Source organism: Spea bombifrons, chromosome 1 (assembly GCF_027358695.1).
Source record: "Spea bombifrons isolate aSpeBom1 chromosome 1, aSpeBom1.2.pri, whole genome shotgun sequence".
Classification (NCBI taxonomy): domain Eukaryota; kingdom Metazoa; phylum Chordata; class Amphibia; order Anura; family Pelobatidae; genus Spea; species Spea bombifrons.
The window spans coordinates 26400769-26426187 of NC_071087.1; the positions used below are offsets into that span (position 1 = coordinate 26400769).

The following is a 25419-nucleotide window of genomic DNA, read 5'->3' on the forward strand; positions in this document are numbered from 1 at the left end:
TTGTAAAGGGTTAAATAATGTGCTTTTGAAAGCTGGAAGCAAGCCAAATATTACATCATTGCTCATGTTAGACAATTAGCTCTAAATTGAACAGTCCTAGCCAGTTGAGGCATTGCAAGTGTTAAAAGTATTCGAATTGCATGACGAAGTGCCCCTGCGACTTGGGAAGGGGGGGTCATTATCCACCTCCCCTAAAAACTTCTCCTCCCTCCCTCTCCAAGTCCCCTGACCAGGCTATGACGTCAGCCCGAGCAAAGGGATAAAGAGAAGATCATAAGGCATCAAGGGATCAGGCTGCTGCTTGCAAGAGGAGGGGATACCACCTCAGGACCAGTGTGTGAGACCGTGTTACAAACTTTCCATTACCAATTACATTAAGGCTCACCAGTTACAGTGAAGATGCCACAGAATGTGGTCCTCCCTGGACCTGCTCCCTGGGGTTTCAGGCTAACTGGGGGCATAGATTTTAACCAGCCTCTGGTCATCTCAAGGGTAAGTGATCTGGCTCCAGTTCACAGGGCTTTCATTTCTTTATCTTTGATGTGTTACTTGGCAAGATTATTTTTTAGTTGTACTTTGTGTGAATATATATATATATATATATATATATATATATGTGTGTGTGTGTGAGATATATATATATATATACATACACACAATACTTTCTGGGTTTAAATGATTAGTATAGGTGGTCTGTAGGATGTTTAGATGAGGGCATCTGGCTTTGTGCCTGCAGCAGGTGGTGTCTGGTTCGGTATGTTGTGGGTAGGATCAGCTGCCTGGTTTCTGTCTACCAAATGGTATTTAGGAAAAGGGTGATAAGCATAAAAAAGGATTATTTATTCAGATTCACAATAAGGGCAGCCTTTTGTTGCCTCTATAAAATCTAGCAATTTGATTAAGTTTAAACTACGTTTTGTGCTGCTCTGTACCCCTTTACTCGAATTTGCTCTTCTATTATCAGAATGATTAATAAATGCCTTCATGATTTCTTACTAAACTTTGTGGATCAGTGTAACTTCAACAGGTGTATCAGTGTATTGAGATTAATATTATTACTAATAAAAATCTTTATAAATGAGGAAAAATATTACACAATATTGTTGACTATGAAAAGAAGTACACCTGGATCAACTCCATGGAATAAAACATTTTCCTATTAATTAATAGTACTTTTATGTCGCATGATGACCCCTTGACGCTAGTGTTTTTACAGCTTTTTTGCCTGGTGCTGAATCACAATTTTTTGAAGGGTAAAGATAAATGGGAGCGACAAGGTTGCATTGAAGTCTTAAGGCCACTGGATCTCAAACCAGTGAGAGTTCCCAACATTTAAAAAATTGTAAGTTAATACTTCCCAAATATGGTCTGTAACTAGGCATGGCATGTACTTCATCAGTCACCCATAGCTAACATCTGATTCATGGCTGAGACCTATGGGCTCATAATGCTTAACCAAGGGATTCCGATATACTGGTTTGGATCCCTATATGAGGCCTCGGATTATAAGGAGGCATATGTAAATAACTAGGCTAATGTTGAGTATGAAAGCCATGTACATTCATACAGTTAGAAATACTACATTAAAATACATTAAAAAGTTGGGAAGAATATGCGAGATAACTGATTAAATTTAATTCCTAATGCAACTGGTCAGTTATTGACAGTACAGCACAATACTAAAGAAGCAAAATTTGCAAAAGGGGAATGTATTAGGAGAGCACAGAATGGATCTAGTCACATTGTTACTCTAGACCCCCGAGTGGTCATGTTTGGAACTGCTATTCAAGCACAAATAATAATAATTACAAAAATAATTTGCCATTTTTATAGCAGTTTTCTTCCTGTGAGACAAATATATATATTGGTGGTCAGATGAGCCTGAATGAAACCGATGAGACTGAATGCTTTTTTGGAAGGTGTGTAGTTTGTAAATAAAGGATTTAGGTAGCGGTTGTACCCTTTGCCAGCCCTTCCGGATTTTCTGCCTCACTTGGTATGCAGAAACCTGTTAGGTCCATTGGCAAAATGACTGCTAGCTGCTGAGCTTGAGGGGGGGTGGGGAATAATCTGCCAATAAGTTCCTGCCCCAGGCCCCCAACTAGCTAAACTTGGGGGGTTACAAAAAATGTACAGCATTGTCATCTTAATGTTGGGGCAATTCAATGTTTTTTTAAGGCTTATGAAACTTTGAGATCAGAGATTTAGAGAAGAAATCTGACCTAGTGAGACAGAACTTACAGAAACGTTCCTTTAAACAACCCAGACAAGGGTTAGGTTTCCTTCTCTATGAAGACTAATAGATAATACAGTTTGGGAGGACATTTTGCTCATCGAAGCTACATGGACAGTTACTAAAAGGTGTCTGCAGGAGCTGAATTTGTGAAACCAAATGGTGAAATACTTCACCAAATCCTTAATAAAATACCCAATTGTTAACTTTTTAACATCATTTTATGCAAGTAATTTGAAGATATTTGGATTTTTTCTGCAACCAATGGCTCTTTCCAGTGATTCATGTCCTTAAAATGGAAACGATACACTTATTCAGGGCAGGGAAACATACAGGGAGCTTCAGTTAATGCTCCTCTACTATCATTACTGATTGCTATAATGTATTATATTTATCAAGCTGGATACAGTGTGCCATATCTATCAAGAATTTTAACCTGCTTATTAGTAAATTCACAAAACCTTTAAAAATTAAAAGAAAATACTAGCTGTTTGGGCTGTGCAGACAGGCCCAGAAAAATACAATAATACCCTACAATGAAAACCAGATTATAAAGCTGTGTGAATGGCATCACATTGTCGTTAATCTAAAGCTACCCAGTTTGGTTGGTTGGACTCTAATTTTCACAATTAAATGTGGGTTTAAAAATTGAAATTAAACAGGCGTGGTGTCAGGAAAAGCACAATGGGGTTTACCTACAAAATGATGACAAACATGTCATAATACGGGGCCAGCCCTGGTTGAGTTTCCAATGTAAGAACGGATCTTCCATGGCAACTCACTAACAATTCTAGTAAATAAAGCCTTTAACCTACAAGGCATTTGTCTAGCACAGTTTAGCAGGCGGTTGTGCCCTCTACTAACAGATCGGTTCTGGATTTAGAGGTTGTGCCAGCGGTGTGTTGTGTTTGGCTGATTTGGAGATCTAAGCTTGTATGCTGCACCCGCCTGCTTGTATCAAAGCCATCAGTGGTAGCCGCGTCGACTTATGGGGTCATTACGTAGCAATCCAGCATCATACACAATGCGTAATGGAACGCTGTATCCACACAGATCATGTACATGCCACAGATGGTATGATTGAACCATTAACCATTCGTGTATTGGAAAGTTATTTCTTATATGTCAAATCATTTAACATCCCTTTTTTGCAGAAGCTCAATGGGGCTAGTGAAATCAGTGAGCCATCTGCAAACTCCTGGTTTAATGAGTAAAACCATGTAATAACCATCAATACTGGTGGGTTATAGTATATTTCAGTTTCATAACATTACAATATGATGATCATCAATCTGTATTTACACAGCGCTTCTTACAGTACATACTTTCAAAGGGTATGACAAAACTAGAACTGACAGACTAAGACAAACTGCTACATTAGATAAAGAGCATAATGGCCGTAAGCTTACAGTCTAGAATGTACATATATAATTGTTACTCGTTCAGTCATTGCCAGACCTCTGCTCTCGATTCAGGGCTTCTAATTACAGCTGCTATGCAAACTGCACAGCTTCACTGTATACTCAGCTGTTGAACTTATATCATTACCATGCTATAGAAGGAAGCGGAGAAGATCAGGGATATTTGATTATTTAGTTTATATATATTTCTTTCTTCCAACATGATGGAACTATATGACATTATTTTGCTGTGTGCCGAGTATTCCACATTATATAAGAAATATAGAATTTGACGGCATTCGGGGACCATCTAGTCTGCACATTTTTATACCCTTTGGTTAAGGCATATTGCATTTCACATAAGGGTCTTGTCTACTGAAACATGAAATGAATGTGCTCCAGAGAGGGTTGTCCTTGCCAAAGGAAGGAGGTGATATTATTAAACTGAACATATGCACCGAGGGAGCATGCCGAGGACAGCCTTCTCTGTGCACCTGCCAAGCAGCTGACATAAGAAGGCACGTAAACCTATAGCAATCCCAGCCATGATGTAACTTTTATACACTCTGGCTGTCTGGCTAATCACATGGCAAAAAAACAAAGTCAATAGCTGTAAACATAAACCCAGTACATGGGCTTGGTAATCAAGAAGGATAAAAAAAACAAACTCCAACACATAAACAGTTTTGATGATAGACTGGTGTTGGGTTTTACAGAGTGAAAAGTGGAATCATCTTCATTGACTCCATTGCTATTGTTATAGGCAGAAAACTGCCATTAATATGATTTCTACATAGAAGGAGCAACTAGAGTACTTCTTAAAATTATTGATGTCAGTATGCAACTATAAATTAAATGAAATCCAGCAAAATGTAGTTTCTGCATGTATGTGATGTCAGTTCAGATATGGTCACATCACATAAGCCGGTGCCAATGTCAACATACTAATATTAATGTTGACAGTAAAATTGACTTTACAGAAGACCACCAGAAAGCGGCCACCCAGGGTGTTGTACAGGAAGCCTTTAATTCTGTTAGTCAGCTGTCAGCCAAGCACCCAAACGTCCCACCAGTACTGACTGCAGTCATGTCTGCACTTCCTTGCTTCATCCGACTGCCTTGTTAATTTCTCTTGTATTATTCAATACGGAATATAGCGTCACCTTCATTCTGTAAGGTCTGGGGGAAAAGTTATAATCACAGACCTGCTGGTATTCACATGAGTTGTGGTTCAACAACAGCTGGAGGTCTATAATATGAATTATATGTTCTGTTAATTAACTAGATCGGTAGATTTCGTTTCCCAGAAAGTCGGTTGGAAAGTATCCAGAAAATAGCAGAGCTTTGTTCCCTGTTAAGAGGATATGCCCTGGGATAGATTAGTAGAGTTGGATCAGGCATTCACCATAACAAGTTCAATTAGACGCGTAAAGCAAGCTATAGGCTAACAGTCTGACATTACAACATTAGGCTGTATAGTAAAAAGATAACTTCAAGGGCCATGATAGATACACAATAAAGAAAAGGTAACATTGTGACATTAGAATTTTACAATCCAATTTCAACTTCTCTGCCCTACAGGACAAAATCTAAGACAAAAGGGCTGATTAAGGTTTGAGTCCCAACATCAGGAAAAATGGGCAGAGTAGATGAATGCGTGTTATCTGCTGTTATTTATGGTTTTATGGGTAGAGGGTGCTCGGTGCGTAATCTTTTTTTCTGTATAATTCCAGAATCCACAATTAATCTCCTTTTCACATCCTGGATTATGTTACCAATCTATAGCTACAGTTCCCAGTGGGCATGGGGAAAGCTTTGGGATTTTGTAATGAGACTTTTTTTCACTTCTTTTTGTAATTGGACTTTCGGAAGAGAAAAGATGTGTTTTTTATTTACAAATTGTAATTTCTGTGGTTTCTATAGACATTAGTGGGATTTATGGTTGTAAAGCATGGTTTTATCCCCATATCCACCAAACTTTCTAAGCGCCTAGAAAAGGGAGACTGCAGCAGAAGAGAGACTTGTTTCTTCTAAAGAGGCTCATATGCAATGCTTTGCATTTTCCTCACCCTTTTCACCGATATGTTGTTGCCTTCTGAATTCTCCTTATAACCTTCACATAAGAAACACATTGCTCACAGACACTCACAAAAGTATTCTAACATCTGGGGTTCATATCTGCCAAGCACATCTAAGTCACTCTGACCCCTGCAGCCAGCAAAGCTCATCTTCCACATACACCTGTTATATTTAGCTGTTAACACAACATAATGAAGACTACAACCCTTATATGAATGGAGAGTACAGACCTGAGTATTAAGACCATATTAGTAAGGCAGTTTGGTAATATCTGATGAGGATGTATTTCCTCTTTTAGGGTCAATATATTAACTATTGGTTTATTAGAGCAAGTGACAGGAGTCTCATAAAACGCATGACAAATTATGAACACAAATATCCGTGAGATCATTTTATCTCCATCAAAAGAGGTTGCGCTGCTTAAACAGATTAAGCAGCTACCTAAATGCAAAGTATGAATGGATTTATCTTTTATATGTCAATAAATTGCTTTAAGAATTAAATCACCTACAGAGCATATGTATTATGTTTTTAGTTTACATGTACATAGATCCTTTACTTGTGTTTGAGAAGGACCTTCAAATGTTTTTTTCATACTACAAGCCCCCCTTAGATATTAAAGTATATAGATAGCCTATTAAGTTGAAATGCATAAGCAATGGAGGCTTATCCATATAGCCACTCGAATATAAACTAGTGTGGTTTTAAGTGAGCATAGATAACTATAAGTGTATCTTCTCATTTTTCTAATGTCCTAATCACAGAGCATCCAAAATTGTATAAATACATAATAAATATATAAATACATTTTATATTTATATTATATTTTAATAAGAAGAGAATGAAAATGTTATTTTTTAATTGTGGGATGTAAGCTCATTTAGCACTTGTTGACTGTATCAAAGTATGTTCATCCAATGTGCTCACCAGTTTGGATTGCAAGGATGTTCCAAGCTGAGCGCTATCAAAACAGGAGGGAAGCCTGTTCTATTCTAAGACCCGGTACAAGATCCATTAGTCGTAATCCTTTCACTTAACAAGAGCTCAGTTTACAGTCAAGATTTCATATTGACTTACCGGGAAATTAGCAATCACACAGGCTAAACACATTATTTTTAAGTATTTTGTTAAGTAAGACGTGTGCTGAAACTTTGGGGCAATGTACTACGGTAAATGTATTATTCTCACGTGGAAATAAACATAAATTAAATATATGTCACAGTAAATCAATTGCAAAGTATCCGTCTTTACAAGCTCCATTTCATTCCCAAGAATGTACAGGAATACTTAATAGTTTACACAGTTTGTGATGAGTTACTATTAGAAGTAAACTAATACCTTCAGCGCCAGTGGCTTCGGACCCAAATCACATTCTCAAGATGATGCTAGTAGTCAGGGACCCAAGCAGGACCTTTAGTATAAATGTATCTCATGAACCCGTAATATAAGAAATATTGCCCTCTTGCATATGCCCAGTAGCACAATCAAAAACTTCATACGGACGGTCAAAAGACAGAACTGCTTTCTAAGTTCAAAAGTAAAAAAAAAATGTAATTACCGTATTTGCTCGATTATAAGACGACCCTGATTATAAGACGACCCCCCAAAATCTGAATATTAACTTAGGAAAAAAAGAAAAAGCCTGAATATAAGACGACCCCAAAGGAAAAAAGTTTTACCAGTAAATGTTAATTCATGTAAACTCTTTTTTTAATAAAAGCTATGATTGAGAAAAAGATTTCTTTTGTTTTTATTTCTTGTATTTTCCAAACTGTCCCCCAGTTACGCACATCTGCCCCCAGGCTTGCCACTCCAATATGGCACTGTGGCCCATGATATGCCTCTTAACCCTCTATATGCCACTGTGCCCCATGGTATGCCTTTTGACCCCCTATGTGCCACTCTGCCTCCAGAAATGCCTTATACCCCTATATCCCATTCTGGCATTTAGGGGGTTAAAATGCATATTATGGGGCAGAGTGGCATATAGGGAGGTATAAGGCATTTCAGGAGGCAGAGTGGCATTAAGGGAGTTAAAAGGCATTGTATAGAGCACTCTGCCTCCAGAAATGCCTTATACCCCTATATGCCACTCTGCCATTTAGGGGGTTAAAAGGCATATTATGGGGCAGAGTGGCATATAGGGAGGTATAAGGCATTTCAGGAGGCAGAGTGCTCTATTAAATGCCCCCTTAACGCCACTCCAGAAATGCCCTATGCCCCCATTTAACACACACACACCCTATAACCCCATTTAACTAACTAACACTCTCTCTCTCTCTCTCTCTCTCTCTCTCACCCCCTCTCTCTCACCCCCTCTCTCTCTCACCCCCCTTCCCCCGCTCTCCCCCCTCTCTTACCGGTGCTTCCAGCCGGGGCAGCGGGTTGACGTCGCCTTCTGCTGCAGCCGGAAGGAGGTGTGGCTAGCAGCGGGGGTTTGTATGCGTCCGTCGCGTATACTTTCCCCGACTCTGACAGTCGGGGAAGGTCTATGCGACGGACGCAGACAACCCCCGCTGCTAGCCACACCTCCTTCCGGCTGCAGCGGACGTTGTCTACGCGCATCGCGTAGACGTCAACCCGCTGCCCCGGCAACAAAGCAGGAAGCACCGGTAAGTGTGTGTATGGGGGGGGGGGGTCGGGTGAGACAGGAGGATCCAGGTCCCCTGCAGCGGTGCGGGGGATCTGGATCTTAGTCTCCTAATCAGACCTCTATTTGAGGTCTGATTAGAAGACGACCCCGATTAGAAGACGAGGGGTATTTTTCAGAGCATTTGCTCTGAAAAAAACCTCGTCTTATAATCGAGCAAATACGGTAATTTTTTTTAAAAACCCATTTAAGTATTGAATTACAAATGAGGTCTGGAAGACTAATGACACATATATAATAACTTAAGAGCTAAAGTAAAAAAGGCCGTACGTATACTGTACTTGGTATTTTTAATAAAAATGTGTATTTAACATACCATGACAATGCTGCGGCTTTGTACTGCGCTACGGAATTTGATGACGCTATATAAAACAATAAATAATAATAATACTAGCAAATATCTCTGGTAAGAGGATCTGAGCTGCACCTGTATAATTCAGAATGTAATGGGAGAAAAAAATCTCACTCATTTTACTATGTATTAAAGATCACCAGCTAAGCTCTTTCTGCAGAGGAAGCTCTCTGAGGATGACATTTCATAATGTATAGTGAAGTCAACTCTTCTGCAAACTCTCCCTTAAATATGCCCTGCCGTCAGATTCCACTGATCCCCACGGATGCCAAATAATTACAAAAATAACACACAAACCTTCTTTCTGCATTTAAAACATTGTTTTTGCAACTCAGTCTTACAAAGATCATTGAAGCATAGATATTCTAATAATAATCACATATTTTGGCTTCTTGCCTAATTTATACAATCGTTAAAAATATTGACCCTGGCACAGACCATGCCCCCCCCATGTTTTTGTTGGAGACACACTGATACTTATTGTTGTTTGCACCACATCCTTGATATGATCGATTCTGGAATAAAAGATTCATGGTTTGCATTATCATAGCAATTCTGAAAAGCCAGCCAAATGCCTGTTTGCTATGTACGTTTCTACGGCCCTAGGGAATAATGTGAATTTTCTGATGCCAGAATATTGTCTATTTTTAGTGCAAAAGCGCACCACAAAAGAGACAGATATTGTTTCACAGTAACAGTATCCACGCTGGCTTGACAAGTCAAAGTGTACTTAGCATGGCGAGAGAAAAATATATATATATATCTCATTTATAAAAGTCACCAACATAAAAAAAATTTATGTATAATTAGATATCTCTGAATGAAATCAATCTTGGAAAATCTCAGGTTAGATATATTTTCCTTAGGGAAATGAGTTGCAATGTGTTAAAAATGTTCCAATGTAACAAATCTCTTTATATGAGTAGCCATGTTCTTCTGTACCTTTGGTTAGTATGGTGCCAAATGAAGTAGTTTGTTGTAGGGTATGCACGTGAGGTATACAGGCAGTGGTTTTGGTATCAATTAAATTCCAGGCAAGATACTAACTATTCATTTCAGGTTCAGCTCTTTGGTGAGGAGGGTACATGATCCTATTATAAAGTCTGTAAGGAAGTCCAGGGTCTTTAAGCCATGTACAGTGCTGTAGTCCAGCATTGACAAAAACTTGCTTTCATCTCACTTTGTTCAAATAAACTGACTAGATGTCAGGATTCCACTGTCAGCCCGGACTTTATTTAGGTGTCATGCCCGTTGCATCCTCGAGAGGTCATCTGTCTGATCACAGTACCTTGAATGCCAACGACCTGACCAGCTGCATCTGCTTACCTGGGTGCAACCTTAAATACCTGTTGATTCCATCATTCCAGGCCTTTGAGTTGCAGTGTATTCAGCCATGCAGTTTCTCTGCTTCCTGGCCCTGTGCTGTTCCCAATAGTTCTGTTGGATTATACCTGTTTTGACCCGGCTTGTCCTGACATTGCTCTTGGCTCTTATTCGTGATCTCCTGGTACTGACCCAGCTTGCCTGACACGTCTGCCCTGCCTGAGGGAACACTGCTGTGTGTCCGATGCCCTGCGTAAGGGCTGTCCAGCCATGTGCCCTGTCTGAGGGCTCTCTAGCCATATTGCCAGTCAGGACCAGTCCTGTGTTCTACTTACCTGACTAGTCAGCTTACTCCAGTACAGACTGTCTTATAATAATATCCAGCCTTGGGTGTGTTTCTTTTCGCCTGTCTGTACTTTCCTACCTGTCAATATGCATTGTGGGGTACAAACAGAGCCTCTGGTATCCCCTGCAACTGGGCTCCTATCCGACCTGCTTACCCGAGCCCTGACACTAGGCAGCTTTGGGCTACCATTGTTGTCAATCATGTAATCTTTTGGTGGACTTTCCCCGATGAAAAACCACAAAGCGTCTGGCTGGGTGAATGAGACTGTGCCATCCCATTGTTTACCATAGGCAGTATTATAAGGAAGTAGACATGGATCAAACTGACCAAAAATTATTCAGACTAATTTTTTGGTTTAAATTTTGGTCCTTCTGTTTTTGGGACAACAAATTTTGTTTCCTGCTCCTTCAGTTCGGACAAAATTCAAAGACACTAGATTTGTTGTCATTCACTCTCTCACATTTCCCTGCCTTCTCTGACAACCCCTTTCATGTCTCTGCAGCTCCTCTAATTGTTCTTCTCTTGGGTCTCCCCTACATTACCCAGGGCTCTTCCGCAACAGGGCGGAGCCTTGGCACACCCCCCCCCCTTGGAGAAACGGGAAAGCGGCTGTCCGCCCCGTTGCAGAAGTGGTACACCAGACCAGAATAATGCAAATGGAAATGAAAGAGAAGTACAGAAAGGTTTCTCTTTCTCCACGATTGCACACGTTTAACAAGGAGTCTGTGTTAGCGTAGTAGAATGGACTAAGATAACAGAAGCTGAGCGCAGGCAAATAGCTGATAGACGTACGACTGAAAACACGTTATATTATTTTTTTTTAAAGAAAACTTTTGTTGGGAGTTCCCCTTCTTCCTTGGGCGAAGGTAATGGCCCAAGCAGGGCAGAATAATAGATAGCAATAGATATTGCCAAGTGCATTTGTAAAATAGATTATGAAATTATGTTAAACTCTAAAACTACAGATACACACAGACAGGAGTCTCTGAGACCCTATACTCGGGAAAACACAAATGACACGATGCACCTGGGGCATTGGTTCTAAATCTGTCTCAGAGCCTGGTGATCACATACCGACTCCCCATAAAGTAAACTGCTGTTTATGTCGTTTTTCCATACAACCACAACTATTACCATTCAGCTCAGGCCCCATTGACTCTCCAAAGCGTAACAATAGGGTGTGTTTTGTTACACTTTGTGTATGGACGCCACCTAGTGGTATATTTAGAAAGTTGCCTCTGGAGGCTAAGAGAAGATGAATTCAAGAGATGTTTGCATGTGAAGGCAGCACGATTTTATGAGTGACTGGACGAGAGGGGTGTGATTTCAGAGATACTTTGATGAAAGAGGTCAGGACAGCAAAGGCCAGTTTGGATATCACCATTAAGATCATTGGAAGTAATATGTAGTAAAAATTAACAAAGAAGATGTCCACATTTGTTTCAGAGCAGTGATTTATGTATTCCAGATAACTCCTGGAAGCAAATCATCTATGGCAAACTTGTGTCCCGGTGATATGATACTTGCTATTGATGGGTACAACACGGAAAACATGACACATGCAGAGGCACAGGACAGAATCAAAGCGGCAACAGATCAACTCTGTTTAAAGATCGACAGGTAAGGATCCATAAATGCACTACGCATGCATACTTCAAGCTTGCTTCACGAGTAATTCACCAGCGACGATGGAAAAAGTAGCACAAGCATCACATTAGAACAAGGACGGAAACAAACATTGAGGAAGGGCAGGCACAAGAGTTTATAATCCAAGAGGTTCACTAAACCAAGAGAGCACATGTACACATGTGAACAAAACTCATCACCATACAGTAGGAACGGCCAGGCTCAGTGAGCTCCTCCTGTAGGAATGAGCCCTGTATATTGCATAGTAAAATCAGCAAAACAACAATGCACTATAACTATGCACTATAACTATGCAGAGCCAACTCAGCACTCAACACCTCTTTTTAATTCTATAGATTATTGAAGAAACATTGATGAGAAGCAGTCAGCCCATCCAGTCCGATGTAGAAACTCAGCCCATAATCACTTCTTGGTCTTGTCTTAGATCCAAGATAGCTTTATTCCTATCCCTGCTGAGAGACTGCTTCTCTTATATACCACCTTCTCGGTAACGTTTAAAAAGGACCTTATCTATATAGTGATAGTTTAGAATTGAGCATCGTGAGCAAAAATATATAAATATTACAGTTGTTTCTTTTTTCTCTTTTCCTAGAGCAGAAACCAGGATGTGGTCTCCCCAGGTCTGTGACGATGGAAAGTCACATCCTTATAAAATAAACTTGGAAGCTGAACCACAGGTACTTGAAATGAAAGTATATGAAAGAAAGTGAAAGAATAGTTTTTTCCTATAACAATTAAAATAACTGGAAAGCCCCTTAAGAAAAACATTGACACCATCACTTTGCAGATAAAGTGTTGTATCGGAAGAGAAACAACTGTTAGACACATGATGGATATTTTGAATGTAACGAGATTAAGACGTCTTGGAATATTACGTATACTCGCACACAGCTGCTGTCTGCTGAACGATTCATAGCACACGTTGCCATGTGCATTAACAGCTGGATTTCAAAAGGGGAAATTCCACCATATTTTCATATTATTGTTATAATTATTATTTTTTTTATATAGTGCTGACAACTTCCGCAGCGCTTCTTACAATATATACATTCAGGGTTATGACAAAACTAGAACCGACACAAACTGATGTTCGCAAAATTCTACTCTAGATATCTTTTTTATCATCCCATGATTTTAACAAATATTTCACACTAAAAGCTGCAAAAATAATAGATTAATTTCTACGTCCCGTGCACGTACTCACTTACCCATTCCCCCTTAGCTATTTGTGAATGGCTTGGCAGCCTCTTGGGGATCAGAACAAGCAGTGATTATGTCACACAGCACAGCGTACATAATCACCGATATTATTTAATGCAAACTATATCAAAAAGGGATTTTAGGTATATATATATAGAATGTGTTGGCAAATGATTAACAAATAAATGTCAAGTGGTGAAATTTACCACTAATGTGGTTTTTTTTTGTTAACAATGGGGGTGATTTATAAAAAGCAACAGCAGTGGCTGTTATGCCCCAAGCATAAAATGTATGTATACACATAATTATTGCAATATATATATATATATATATACACACATGTGGAATAGCACTACTTTAGTCTGTTAATTTAGTCTGTTTCGTTTTTTGGGTGGAAAAAATAGTTATCCATGAGATCCGCTACTTTATATCTATTTTTTGGACTTCAGGAGAAAAAACCATGTTTCTAAGTTTATCCCTGCAACAATGCTGTAAATCACCCCCAAAAAAGTGTTGCTTGTTGTGTGTTTAACATGCATGAACTGTAGCTTGGTGTGTTTCATCTAAATGTACACAGGCGTTCAAGCCCATTGGTACAGCTCATAACAGAAGAGCACAGCCATTTGTAGCAGGAGTAAACATTGGTGACAAAAAACAGGTAGTGAGCTCTTCCTATAACACCCCAATCGGGCTTTATTCATCTGGCAACATAAAGGACGCATTCCATGGACAGATGCGGGGGCTTATTCCTAATGCAGAACAGATGTAAGTATTACCTTTTCCGTGTATGGCATGTGTTGTGTCTGATTTACGTGCTCTGTCTGTAACACAGCTAACTCAGGACCCTCATCTGTTTGGACATAGCTCTTTTTATCTGAGATATCATTGACATACAGGCGAGGATCCATAAGAGAAGCTTACCCATCTTATACAATACTGTCATTTTTAATTATGTTATTTTTAATTACGGTCTTGTTATGATGAGAATAACTAATAAAAGATGGCTGCTTTTGCAATATAAATATTTGTGTTAGTTTGTGGAAAAATCTAAACTCTTTCAAAGCGTTCATGATTCTTTTTTTCTGAAAAATAGCCTAAATAGACTGTACACTGAACAATGGAATAAACTGGAATCAAAGTGTTGTAAAATACTTACGGGTAAAAAAAAACCCCAATGTTTTTGCTTGTTTTTTCTTCCTCTTAAAAGGTTACGTCAGCATTTGCTGCAAACATATTCCATTTGTCTGGAGGATGGTACAAAATAAATAATGCATTCTGCTTTGTAATAATTTTATCTTTTCTTTTTTTCTTTTTCACTGTGTTATAGCATAGATAGCATGTTTTGTTTTCCTATGAAGTTTAATGTTAGAATTGGTATTAATTAACCAACCAGACACTTATGGATAGCCTTGCTCAATTTGTTTTCTGTCCTACAGGATTTGGGATACTTTGAGCACAAGCATAATATCCGGCCTAAGCCTTTCATACTGCCAGGCCGAAGCAGGTTATAAACATTTTACTGTGTTTTGTGTGCATGTAAAACAGTCCTATAAATGTGCAGCGAGATTCTGTTTTATTGGATATAAGAAAAGTCTTGCTTTGCCCATATCCAGGTCTATGTATAGAATCCACTTCATAACCCCAAAAAAGAATAGAGACGGCACAAAAGAACCAATTGGGTCACCAAGTCTGCTGTTTGTACTTAACTCTACCTTAATGTAGATCCCAATGGGCTGATTACATGCCATATCTCCAACAGGCCCATTTAGTAAGCAGTTCTTCCAGGAGCTTGAATATTTGCACTATCCCTTTACTTGCAAACAGGACACTTATCATTTGTGGTTTGTTTCCAAATAACAGCAAAAGTGATCCCTAACTCTTTGTAATAAAGCACTATTAATAGAAAGCTTCCCAAGCCTTTAAAAGGTCTCCCGCGTGTAGCAAGAATTTATTAGTGAATGTAATAAATGGTTAATCTTATCACATCCATCAACAAATGTCTCAGAAGTCAGCAAGAATCTATTCCGCATGCAATCAGCATTTAACGATGGCTAACACGGCAGCTTTACAGTCAGCAGTGCAGGAGTTGTGTTCTAATATCACACTAATTTTTTTTTTACTGCAGTAGATTATCGGGAAATGTTTTCAGTTGGCTTTTAAAATAAATTATATTTATATATAATCACCAGCAGATTCTGGGGTGCTATTACAGTGCAGTGAGAATATCAGTTACACAATAATGCAAGCGTAAGATATACTGGTTCATAAGGAGAGGAAGACCCCGCTCTTTGCAGATTACAATCTCAGAGGCTGAGGGGGGGATGTGACTTCTGGGAACTGTCCAGGGTTGACCTGGAGTCTACAGGTGAAGCGCTGCTTCTCTTTTCTCCTTGTCAGCAGCTAGCCCCATCCATTCTACGGTTAACCACATCCAATGTTTGGTTAGCTCTGCCCTTCTGCATAACTCGCCTCACCCCTACCTGAAGCCTCTCACTCACAAGAAGGAAGGTTCCTGCCCTGGAATGGGTTATGGTGCGCCGCTTGGGCAAGGATGAAAGATTGCAGCATGTTACCTACAGAAGTTAGTAGCCTGGAGATAGTAAAGGTTGTTTCTAATTGCAGTTGCGTTGTTGAGAGAGGAGGCAGGATCACTGAGTGAGAGGGAAGATAAAACAGGAGGAATCCTTGATAGAAAGTTAGAACTAGTGGAGTGAAGTTGGTAAACTAAACAGAATACCGGCTGATACCCGCTCGGTGTTGCCTGCACTCTCCCTCCGGTGTAATCCATCTGTTCACCCCACTTTCCTCACGCTCGTCATTCCCAGTGATTCCCGCTGTCTGCATGCCTGCTGCTTTCTATCACTTTCTGAATGCACAAAACGTATTTCTCTCTTTTCTCTGTCTTGCTCACGTTTGCACTTGTTTCTTGCACCTCCTTGCCTCCCTCACTGGTTGGTTCACACAGTGGAAGCAGCACTCCTTCAGGTTTTGACCCCGGCAGCGGGCGCAGCACTCCTTCCACCGCAAGCACTGTTGGCACTATAGATCCGTGTGAGCTGAAAGCCGCTTCTCGGATTGCACCTAACATCCCCTTGGAAATGGAGCTTCCCGGCGTGAAGATCGTGCATGCTCAGTTCAATACACCCATGCAGCTCTATTCTGACGACAACATAATGGAAAGTCTACAAGGCCAGGTTTCTACCATACTAGGGGAGAAGTCACAGATGAGGTACACAGTGTACAAATACACATATAAACACTTTTATACTACAGCGCAATATTTCTTCGATGGGTACATTCATCAAATTATATTCAGAAACGCTGATCTATTAACGATGTTGTGTAAACCAAGGCTAGGAGCTGCAAATGGAAATGCTAAAATAATACAGCACACGACATTTGTTTTATATAATGTTCTGTGCAGTGGGGCTGTAATCCATCTGATACCCAACCTGCAGGATGCAGAAAGAACTAAGCATCTGCTCTCTGCTTATCACAAAGCAGCCGAAGAACTGTGTCGCACCGCATAAGGGTATAACGTAATAACAGAATAAATAAAATATAACAGTGCGCTTAGGTGCAGGAAATAATAATAATAAAAAATTATATTTGCATCTTGTATTTGTATCAAAATTTACAAAACCAAGATTAATACCAAGTTCCTAAGAAAATATGTTTAATATTGGTATTTATTGCTCCCAATTTGGTATTGATCTTCAAATCAAATTGGAAGGAATCTACTCCTGCTGGAGTTGAAGTTGGGGAAGCCTCTAAGACATCTGTTGGTGATATCCTACTACTCCATACCCGTGATACAACTACAATCTTTGAGGGTGAATAGAGAAAGCACAACCAATAATATTTGTCTGTGATGATATTATACTATCATATTTTTTCTTTGCTTTTCTATATTGCTGAATGTCCTTATACAAGAGGCATCTCACAAAAGAAATGTAAAGGGGTACATTTATTTTTTTATTTGTCTTAGATTTCCTGCACTTAAATGGTTTAGTATATTATACCGTATTTGCCCGATTATAAAGACTTTAAAGGCTTAAATTAGGGGGAAAAGTGCAGCCTATAATCAGGGTTTAGCACAGGGATGCGCAATTTGTGTGGCCCAACAGCCAGGACATGCAGTAACAGGCGCCGGGCAGTTGTTTTTTTGTTTCCCTTTTTATTTAGCCCTGCTGCGGGTAAGCAGCAAGGTTAGGATCCAGGTCCTCCACAACGCTGCAGGAGACCTGCATCCTCCTCTTGCATCCAGTGAACGAAACCTGACCGACCAACAGCGCACCATACCCTTGTGGTGCTCCATCATAGAAGCCCCAGAGGAAGTGCCGGCAGCAGCAGAGGTTGTCTGCGTACATCGCGTGCTGCCTGCCAGAGAGGAGGATCCCACGCAGCGCTGCAGAGGACCTGGATCCTTCTCTCTGGCAGCCAGTGAACGTCTGCGCGATCCACGCAGACAACCTCCGCTGCTGCCTGCTACATCAGGGCTTCTATGACTTCTGCTTCCTGCAGTGATGTCTCCCTTTTAGCTCCCCCTATGCCTCTATAACAAACACTGTAGTGCTGCAAATCCCATTCAGTATCGCTGGCACCCAGCCTATCTATCCAGCTTCCCTGCCAGTGACACAGAAATGCAACTGCTGGGTTGACTGCATTGGGAAAGGCACCGTGAAAACAAATACCACTATGCGAGTAAATGAGCAGTTCTTCTCTAAAATGAGAGACACAGGCAACGAAACCTCAAATTAGGTACAAATTACTTATTTCAGTATATAAATTTTATCGTGACATAACAAAGGTTCACAAGTGTACATTAATCTTGCCAATATTTCAACTTGTAACACAGTTTGCAATTTACAGCTTCGCTTAAAATGCACTATTTTTGAATAGTTGTCCAAATCGGAAACTTGAGCCTACGGGTCCATTTTGACATCATTCTATATAATGTTCACAGATGCTTGATCTTTTATCAAAATTAGTAAAGTGTGGAGAGAGATTCTGAGACCCTCACACATTTCTTGTAAAATGTATGAATCGGGATACTTTTCCTACTTCAGGATCCAAATATTTCCACTCGGCCCTTTGCGGGGTCTTTCTACTGAAGCTGCTGGTAAAGGTTCGCATGGAGCATATAATTTTACGCGCGTGCAAGTTTATCGTAAGGTTTAATCATACAATGAGTTTAAATGAAACTTTTTTATTTCGGGAGTGCCCTTTTATTTGGGTCCATGTTTTGTTCTTTAGTTCTATACCTTTGCACAAAAGCGTCGATACCAGACTAGTTTTATAACATTTCCATTTAGTAGTAGCAATACTTCTGCTATTAGGTGTAACGACTTTCAGTGTGTAATGTTATACGACATCATTTTCCACTACACAGCGATCCGGTGCCTGCCGGTGTGCCTCAGTCAGATGTATACAAATTTCTTCATGATGACGCAGAGCATCCAAGCAAACCTAGGCAGTCTGGTTCATTTAAAGTTCTACAGGACATGGTTGATGATGACCCTGGTAAGTAATAATTTTACGTGTTTTTGTCTTTTGTAGTGAGAATAGAAGGGATTATTTGTTAATTAATGTGTGCACAATAAAAGACATTGCCTTCAAATAAAGACATCAGCATATGTACACATTTAAATTAATGAAGAAAAGCAAAGATATTTATCATTGTAGAATTACTGATGCAATATTTGAGAATATACAAACATGTAAATAGGCAAGTATATTGATTTCAACATTTAACATTTTTTTCTTGTGTTTTAATTTGAAAGATCGCCCTTCAGGTACAAGGAGTGTTAAGGCACCGCTAACTAAGCCAAATGCAGGAGCGGCAGCTGTGCAGAAGGTGCCAGTCTGTGACAAATGTGGAAATGGCATAGTGTAAGTCATCTACCACTTTATGATATTATATATGTATATTATGGAGCATTTTAAATCATAATACATTTGATCACATCCTGTCCACAAGTACTGCTGTGCCACCGTAAAGTAGATTTACCAAATAATGAAAATGTGTTTTCTATGCAGCCTATGGTTTATATCACAGAATAAAAGTGGTCTCAGAAGTACAAACCCAGTTGGGAAATACATTTAACTTCATCATGAGATGATTCATGTATATTCATGTATTATTAAATGTACATTAATTTAAACTACTAATAATGTTTTTTTGTAAAGGAAATGAAACATTTGTACTATAATCACATTTTAAAACTGTGCTCTAAAATGCATTTACTTATTAGTACCATGTAACTGGGTAAGAAATACTAAATTTGTGTTTGTTAGGTTAGTGCTTTGATACAATTTTATATATTCTTGAATAAGATGTGTAATACTTGAGATTAACCCTGTGAGTGCTGGATTTCAGGGCACATTTTCCTTTTGTGAGACCAGGAAAATATTTGTAGTTTCGTAATAGGTAGGATTAAGGGATAGCCATATAATTAACAGTTTAAACTTTACCTATGTGAACGTATACATTGTTTAGGTTAGGACAAGTTAATCATATCATAGATAAGTTTAAAACTATTTTAAATTTTACTTTATTATGGTATGCTTTCTTGTGTTGCATATGTTTAAGTAATACTCATTATCGATACAGCGGCACTGTTGTGAAGGCTCGGGACAAGCTCCGTCATCCCGAATGCTTTGTGTGTGAAGACTGCAACCTGAACTTGAAGCAGAAGGGGTACTTCTTTGTGGAGGGTCAGCTGTACTGTGAAAACCATGCAAGAGCACGCATGAGGCCACCTGAGGGATACGATGCCGTCACTATCTACCCAAAGGCTTAAAGTTTGAACACATCCCATCTGCTAATGCAGGGCTTTACAGACTAGGCTAGGCCAACTTTCCTGAGTTTAAAAAGGCAGATTTAACAGTACATATGCATCTAGTTATTATGTGGACAGGAAGCACAGCATTTATATTAATAAAAAACACAACTCACTGTAGATCACACGAGCAACTGGTTGGAAATGAAATCACTGCCAGAAGTGTCCTTTTGCTTTTAATTGAGCAACATGCATTGCCTTTTATTTGTAATATAGATATAGCACATGTCAATTGTGGATGGAACAAGAAATGTGTAGTTTTGTAGATTGTTAGCTCCTACGCCTAGGAAAATTAAATTTAAAAAGGTTACCGCTTATTAAATATTTGTTTACGCAGCTTGCCATGCACGTGGGGGGATGAGATAACGAAGAAAAATACTGAATTGTTTAGCTACTCATTTTTGTACAGTTACTCAAGCTTCCAGTGACAAGGTATTAACTTCACCGTCACATGGGAATCATTAATCTAAGCTCAAATAATATTTAGCCGGCACACTATCATTTCCACAAATATTTATACTATTTTTCATCTTATTCCCATATGTCTAGCATATTCATAAAATATTCTTCAATATTTTGTCCCAACGTTGAGGATTTCTCCTTTCCTTCCCCACGAGTCGTTTGGGGTCTGTTTTATTGCCATTGAGAATGCAGTTTCAAAGTAATAAAAAATGTTTTGCTTTAATAAGTAATCATTAAAACGAATGAATGACAAGACTTGTTTATGTGTGTGTGGGGGGGGGTCACTTTTTTGCAATCCTGCTACTAATGCTTGTAATATTGTGTTAATAGAGGGTTTTTTAGGCTCACGGCCATTGGAAATGAATTTGTCTGTTATTTTGTTATATAACCGATAATAAACCTTTAAAACTACGATGGCAAGCTTGTCTTTACTAAGGGGATACGCGGTTAAGACACTTTGTAGTTCTGCATAGACCTTATTCGGAAATCCAGATGTTGTTTTCCACTGGAAACATAAAGCTAACTTTTAGGTAAGGATATTTTTAAAAAGGACACCGGTGGAAAAAAAGCTTGTGTGTAAAAATAGTAACACAGAGTAGATCATTGTTGTAATACTGTTTTTATCCTATTGTTTACTAAGAAATCATAGATACACAGGTATTTCACTTACCTGCTACCATTTCAGTAGAGGGCAATCAGAAGCCATGCCTTTTTTCCCGCTCATAATCCCGTTCAATCCTTGCTTCTGGATATCTTTTCCTTTTGAACAGAAGAACCCTCCATATTTGTTCCAGGTTTTAAATAGCATGCTGTGTAATTTAAAAGGGATAGTCTAATGCTGCTGCCATTGAAGAAGAAAGCATATTAAAGTACACACATTATACATCCTTTATAAGCGGAAAAAAGCACTTACCTGAGGTACTCAATGTAGGGAAAAATAAAATTTTAAGAAAACGACTTGAAGAAAGAAGGAGATGTGACATAAAAATACACATAAGGAACACTGATTATATATTTACATACAGATAGCTAATAACCCCAAAAAGTAACGGTCACCTAAATATTATTATGCTCAATTCACACAAACCACGCGGCAGGTGCTGTTTCACCCGGTGTTAGCTATTAATTAAACGTTTTAGGCTACATGGTTAATTCTTAAACGAATATACAGACGGAGTACTCCGCCGCCACTGTCGTATGCTTCGTTTTAGACTTACTAGTTCTCTCAGGGACGTTTCAGGTACCCGCCATGTTGCCAGGAGTCGGGTACGGTGACGTCAGTAGCGCGCGACGCCCCAGCCAGTTGCCAAACGAGCCGTTGGTAGATTCGTTGGGGCGGTTGCGGAGCGTGTTCTTTCTGCTGCCGCCAAATAACGAGCAGTCCCCGGTCCCTGCCTGTAGCACCCCGTTAGTGATATGGATGCTGTTAACAAGTTGGTGTATTAATAGTTAGTGAAGTGAGCCGTGAAATGAAGAGATTTAACCCGTACTCTAAGCATTGTGCAATCAGACCCGTGAAGGAGGTAATAATTCACTGTCAATGACGGAACAGCAACTATTTAGTATAATATTTATATACTGTTATAGAAATATATATTCTGATATATTGGGCCGAGTTAGTGGTTGGCTATTACTATGGGGACTGTAATATTTTATATACAGATGTGTGTGTGTGTGTGTATATGTATATATATATATATATATATATATATATATATATATATATTATATATACATAATGTGTGTGTGTGTGTGTGTATATACACAACCTGTAATAATTATATTTTTATAAGGAAGAATAAGAAGTATGTATTAGCTCGCCTCATATATACTGTATAGTGTATAAGCTGCCCTGTGGTTCTGATTGGTTGTCGCAGCCTTTGCAGGGGTTTAGTGAAGTGGGTCCCCCTTGCAAATGCAGAATCCATCATGTGCATTTCCAGCTGCCGCTCCTCGGCTTGCAGGAGATGCGATACATTCAGCTCCAGTCCTGGCTCAGAGAGGGTTCCTGGGGGGTCTAATGAGACCTTTTGCGCAGAAACCATTCACATTGATTGGGAGGGTTTCCTGCCACTGATGGGCAGCTTCAAATGGTCCATCAGTGGAGTGAAAATTGGTCCAAAGAGGGGTGCCATAAGGCAGCTTTAGAGCTGCAGCTTCTCTTAAAGGTTGAAGAATGTATGTGAAAGTATGGATGCTTGCATGTCCCTTTAAACAAAATATATCCAAAACAGACTTTTTTCCTATGAATGAATCTTGTTATGCTAAAGTATTTGAAGGTAACAGATTTAAAGTACCTCTAATCCATCAAGGCAAGAAGGCAGAACATGGGAGTGAAGTTTCTCAAGTGTAAAATAATAATAATCGTGTAAAGCTTCAGACCTTAATCAGTCCTTGTCTAAGATTCAGGATAGATTGATGCCCATCTCATGCATTTTTAAATTCCATCACTGTATTAGAATCTACCTCTTCTGATGGGATGCTGTTCAATTTATCTACCACCCTCTCAGTAAAGTAAAACTTGCTTACACTACATCTAAATCACTGCCTGTGAAGTGATCCCTGAATAATTCAGTCATTGCAAATAATCCCATAATTCATCTTGATAACTTCTGGCTTTGCTGACAAATAGTTTTGTGACTGCTCTACCCATATCTCCATACGTGACCGTGACATTGCGTCGAGCGCTGCCCAGCTCTCTGTTGTCAAGGAGTTTCCGTTTCCACCTTTTCTGTCTCCAGCTATCGGCGACACATGCTGTGTACATTTCCCGTGTTGCTGACTAGCACATGTAAAATCCCGTCCCCTGTAGTACTTGGAATGTGTTATTGAATATTTCATTACTCATGCGAGGTTATACATCATACATACTGCAGGGGGCAGCACTCTACATGTTGGAAATGGCTGTTTTGGAAACCCTATTGGCTAAATATGTTCATTCAGTTGCAGTTAAGTATTGGTAATTTGCTTTTTAGGTTCTCCACCAACATTTACATTTAGTCCAAGCTTTTCAGCAGCAGATACTGAAAGATGCAGACAAGGTATGCTTATGCCCACATATTGCGGGAGACAAAGTGCTCTAACCCACCAATAAAGGTTGTATTTAATTCCACGGGATTGAAGATCTATGATTTCCTGTGATGAATTGGGTTCCGTTAGGCCCCCAGCGGGGTCACGTAATGCACTGATTCACAATGGTAGCCCTGGCCTGTTTTCTAGTCGCCATGGCGATCTGGCACCCAGGGTTTGTCAAGCCTTAGCGTCAACCCTTTGACGTAGTTTGGTTGTCTATGAAATATGGCTGTTCTTCTCGAATCACATTACTCATCATGCTGTGCCTTTGGTGATGTTTTCAGCATCTAATAAAATGTGGGGATGGCTTACTGTCCCTCGCAGTTCCGATAAAGAAGATTGCAATTTAAAGTATCCTCTGAGTACTTTAATATGCATTTTATTTCAAGACCTTAAGAAAAAAAAAGCACTTACCTGAGGTGGAAGCTGCAGCTGAAGCAACCAGTCAGTGGCAGGAAAGCGCTCACTGAGCCAGCGCTGGAGCTGACTGGCGCTAAATATGTAACGTGTAAAGAGATGTCGAACACGTAGCCTACACGAAAATAGCTGGGAGTGGGGAAAGGGCAAATGTATATGGGGAAGATTCTGCAGAATTCCTTCATCCATTTCAGGGGGGCACCAGAAAAATAATATGAAGATACATGCTTTAAAAGGCTGTCGGGGACATCAAGGAGATGGTGCATCATTTGTACATGGATGGCGTACATCGTTTGGATGGTGTGCATTTATGTCCAGTATACTCTTAAGAACAGCAAGAAAACTTGTTTTTATTAATTTTCTCTGGATTAATGTGGTCCTTACAAATAAAGCAAATTGAGAATCGGATTCTGATTTGTAGATCAGATAATTGGGTGCATGGTGGGCACCACTCTTTACCTCCAGGTGAGATTGGAAATTAAGGTATAGAGCACCAGTGAAAAAAATGTATATCAATATTTTGGGAATTAATGCCTTATACTGACAAGCTAAGTACTTTTTATTTTTTAGGTCCGAATGGGCATAAGTGATATTTTAAAGGAAAGTATATTGGAGCTGGAACGTTTAAGAAACAGCCATGCCGAGTTGCGTATGACCAGCACTCCTAAAAAGGAATTTATGGTATATTAAGGTTCTTTAATCCTTCTAAAATGCCGATCATCACACTGCACTTTCTTTTTTTATGTAGCCCTTTTTATTATAAAACATCAATAGTTTAAATAAAAGCAATGTGACGCGCGTCAGGTTGCTTTTGCTTAAACTATTGATGTTTTCTTTTTTTGGTTAGTGTTCCCTCAAGTCTGCTAAAGGGATATCTTGTAATAGTAACTGGGATTGAAGCTCCGTTCACATTGAGCAGTCCAACTTTGCTGCCCTGTGATTCTGACGGAGTGATATAAGAGGGGCAATCCAATTTTCCACCACTTTTTATATTTACTTTTATTTTAATACATGTTTGAATAAATGGAGAATTTAAGTCTTTTTTCTCTTTTGTTAAGTTTTTGTATACTCATTCAGTTATTCCAGCTGGTTCCTGAGTAAATCTTAATATTTATATTGCAGAATATATATTCTAGCCCATCCTATAGCACCAGCGACATACAAACATCCCTTACGTTTGATAAGTTGGACGAGTCAGGCATTTGTGAAGATAAGCAATGTTCCGCTCCATCTACAGAAGAACCTGAAGAGCTGAGCAGTAACCAGCATCATAACGACACTACACTCCCTTATGTTGAAAATGTAATACAGATTAAAGACGGCAATTCAGCAGCGAAGGAATACCAGACATTAGCTAGTAACAAAGATTATGTCCAAAACAATCCGTTTTCTGTCC

At 39.4% G+C, this 25419-nt stretch overlaps 1 protein-coding gene and 1 long non-coding RNA gene across 3 annotated transcripts; both read left to right on the top strand.

Annotated features, from left to right (window-relative positions):
- The first annotated feature begins 274 nt into the window (after window positions 1–274).
- PDLIM3 (PDZ and LIM domain 3) lies at window positions 275–20943 on the top strand. 2 transcript variants are annotated; one of them, XM_053459208.1, is made up of 8 exons: window positions 276–492; window positions 11852–12003; window positions 12623–12707; window positions 14667–14734; window positions 16196–16459; window positions 18623–18753; window positions 19014–19122; window positions 19844–20943. In XM_053459208.1, the coding sequence occupies exons 1-8, from the start codon at window positions 400–402 to the stop codon at window positions 20031–20033; spliced, it is 1092 nt and encodes a 363-aa protein (XP_053315183.1). In that variant the 5' UTR covers window positions 276–399; the 3' UTR covers window positions 20034–20943. The 2 variants fall into 2 exon arrangements, with proteins under 2 accessions (XP_053315191.1, XP_053315183.1); XM_053459216.1 differs by lacking the exons at window positions 14667–14734; window positions 16196–16459 and adding an exon at window positions 13808–13995 and having other exon boundaries at window positions 275–492.
- On the top strand, window positions 12952–13363 carry LOC128483184 (uncharacterized). The gene is made up of 2 exons (XR_008351048.1): window positions 12952–13220; window positions 13290–13363. It is a non-coding gene; the product is annotated as an uncharacterized LOC128483184 (long non-coding RNA).
- Window positions 20944–25419: the final 4476 nt, after the last annotated feature.

Excerpts from the sequence above, each read along its gene's own strand:
- PDLIM3 (XM_053459208.1), top strand. The coding sequence starts at position 400 with ATGCCACAGAATGTGGTCCTCCCTGGACCTGCTCCCTGGGGTTTCAGG. Across the intron at positions 493-11,851 it reads AGCCTCTGGTCATCTCAAGG|ATAACTCCTGGAAGCAAATC; the intron begins GTAAGTGATCTG and ends TATGTATTCCAG. Across the intron at positions 12,004-12,622 it reads CTCTGTTTAAAGATCGACAG|AGCAGAAACCAGGATGTGGT; the intron begins GTAAGGATCCAT and ends CTCTTTTCCTAG.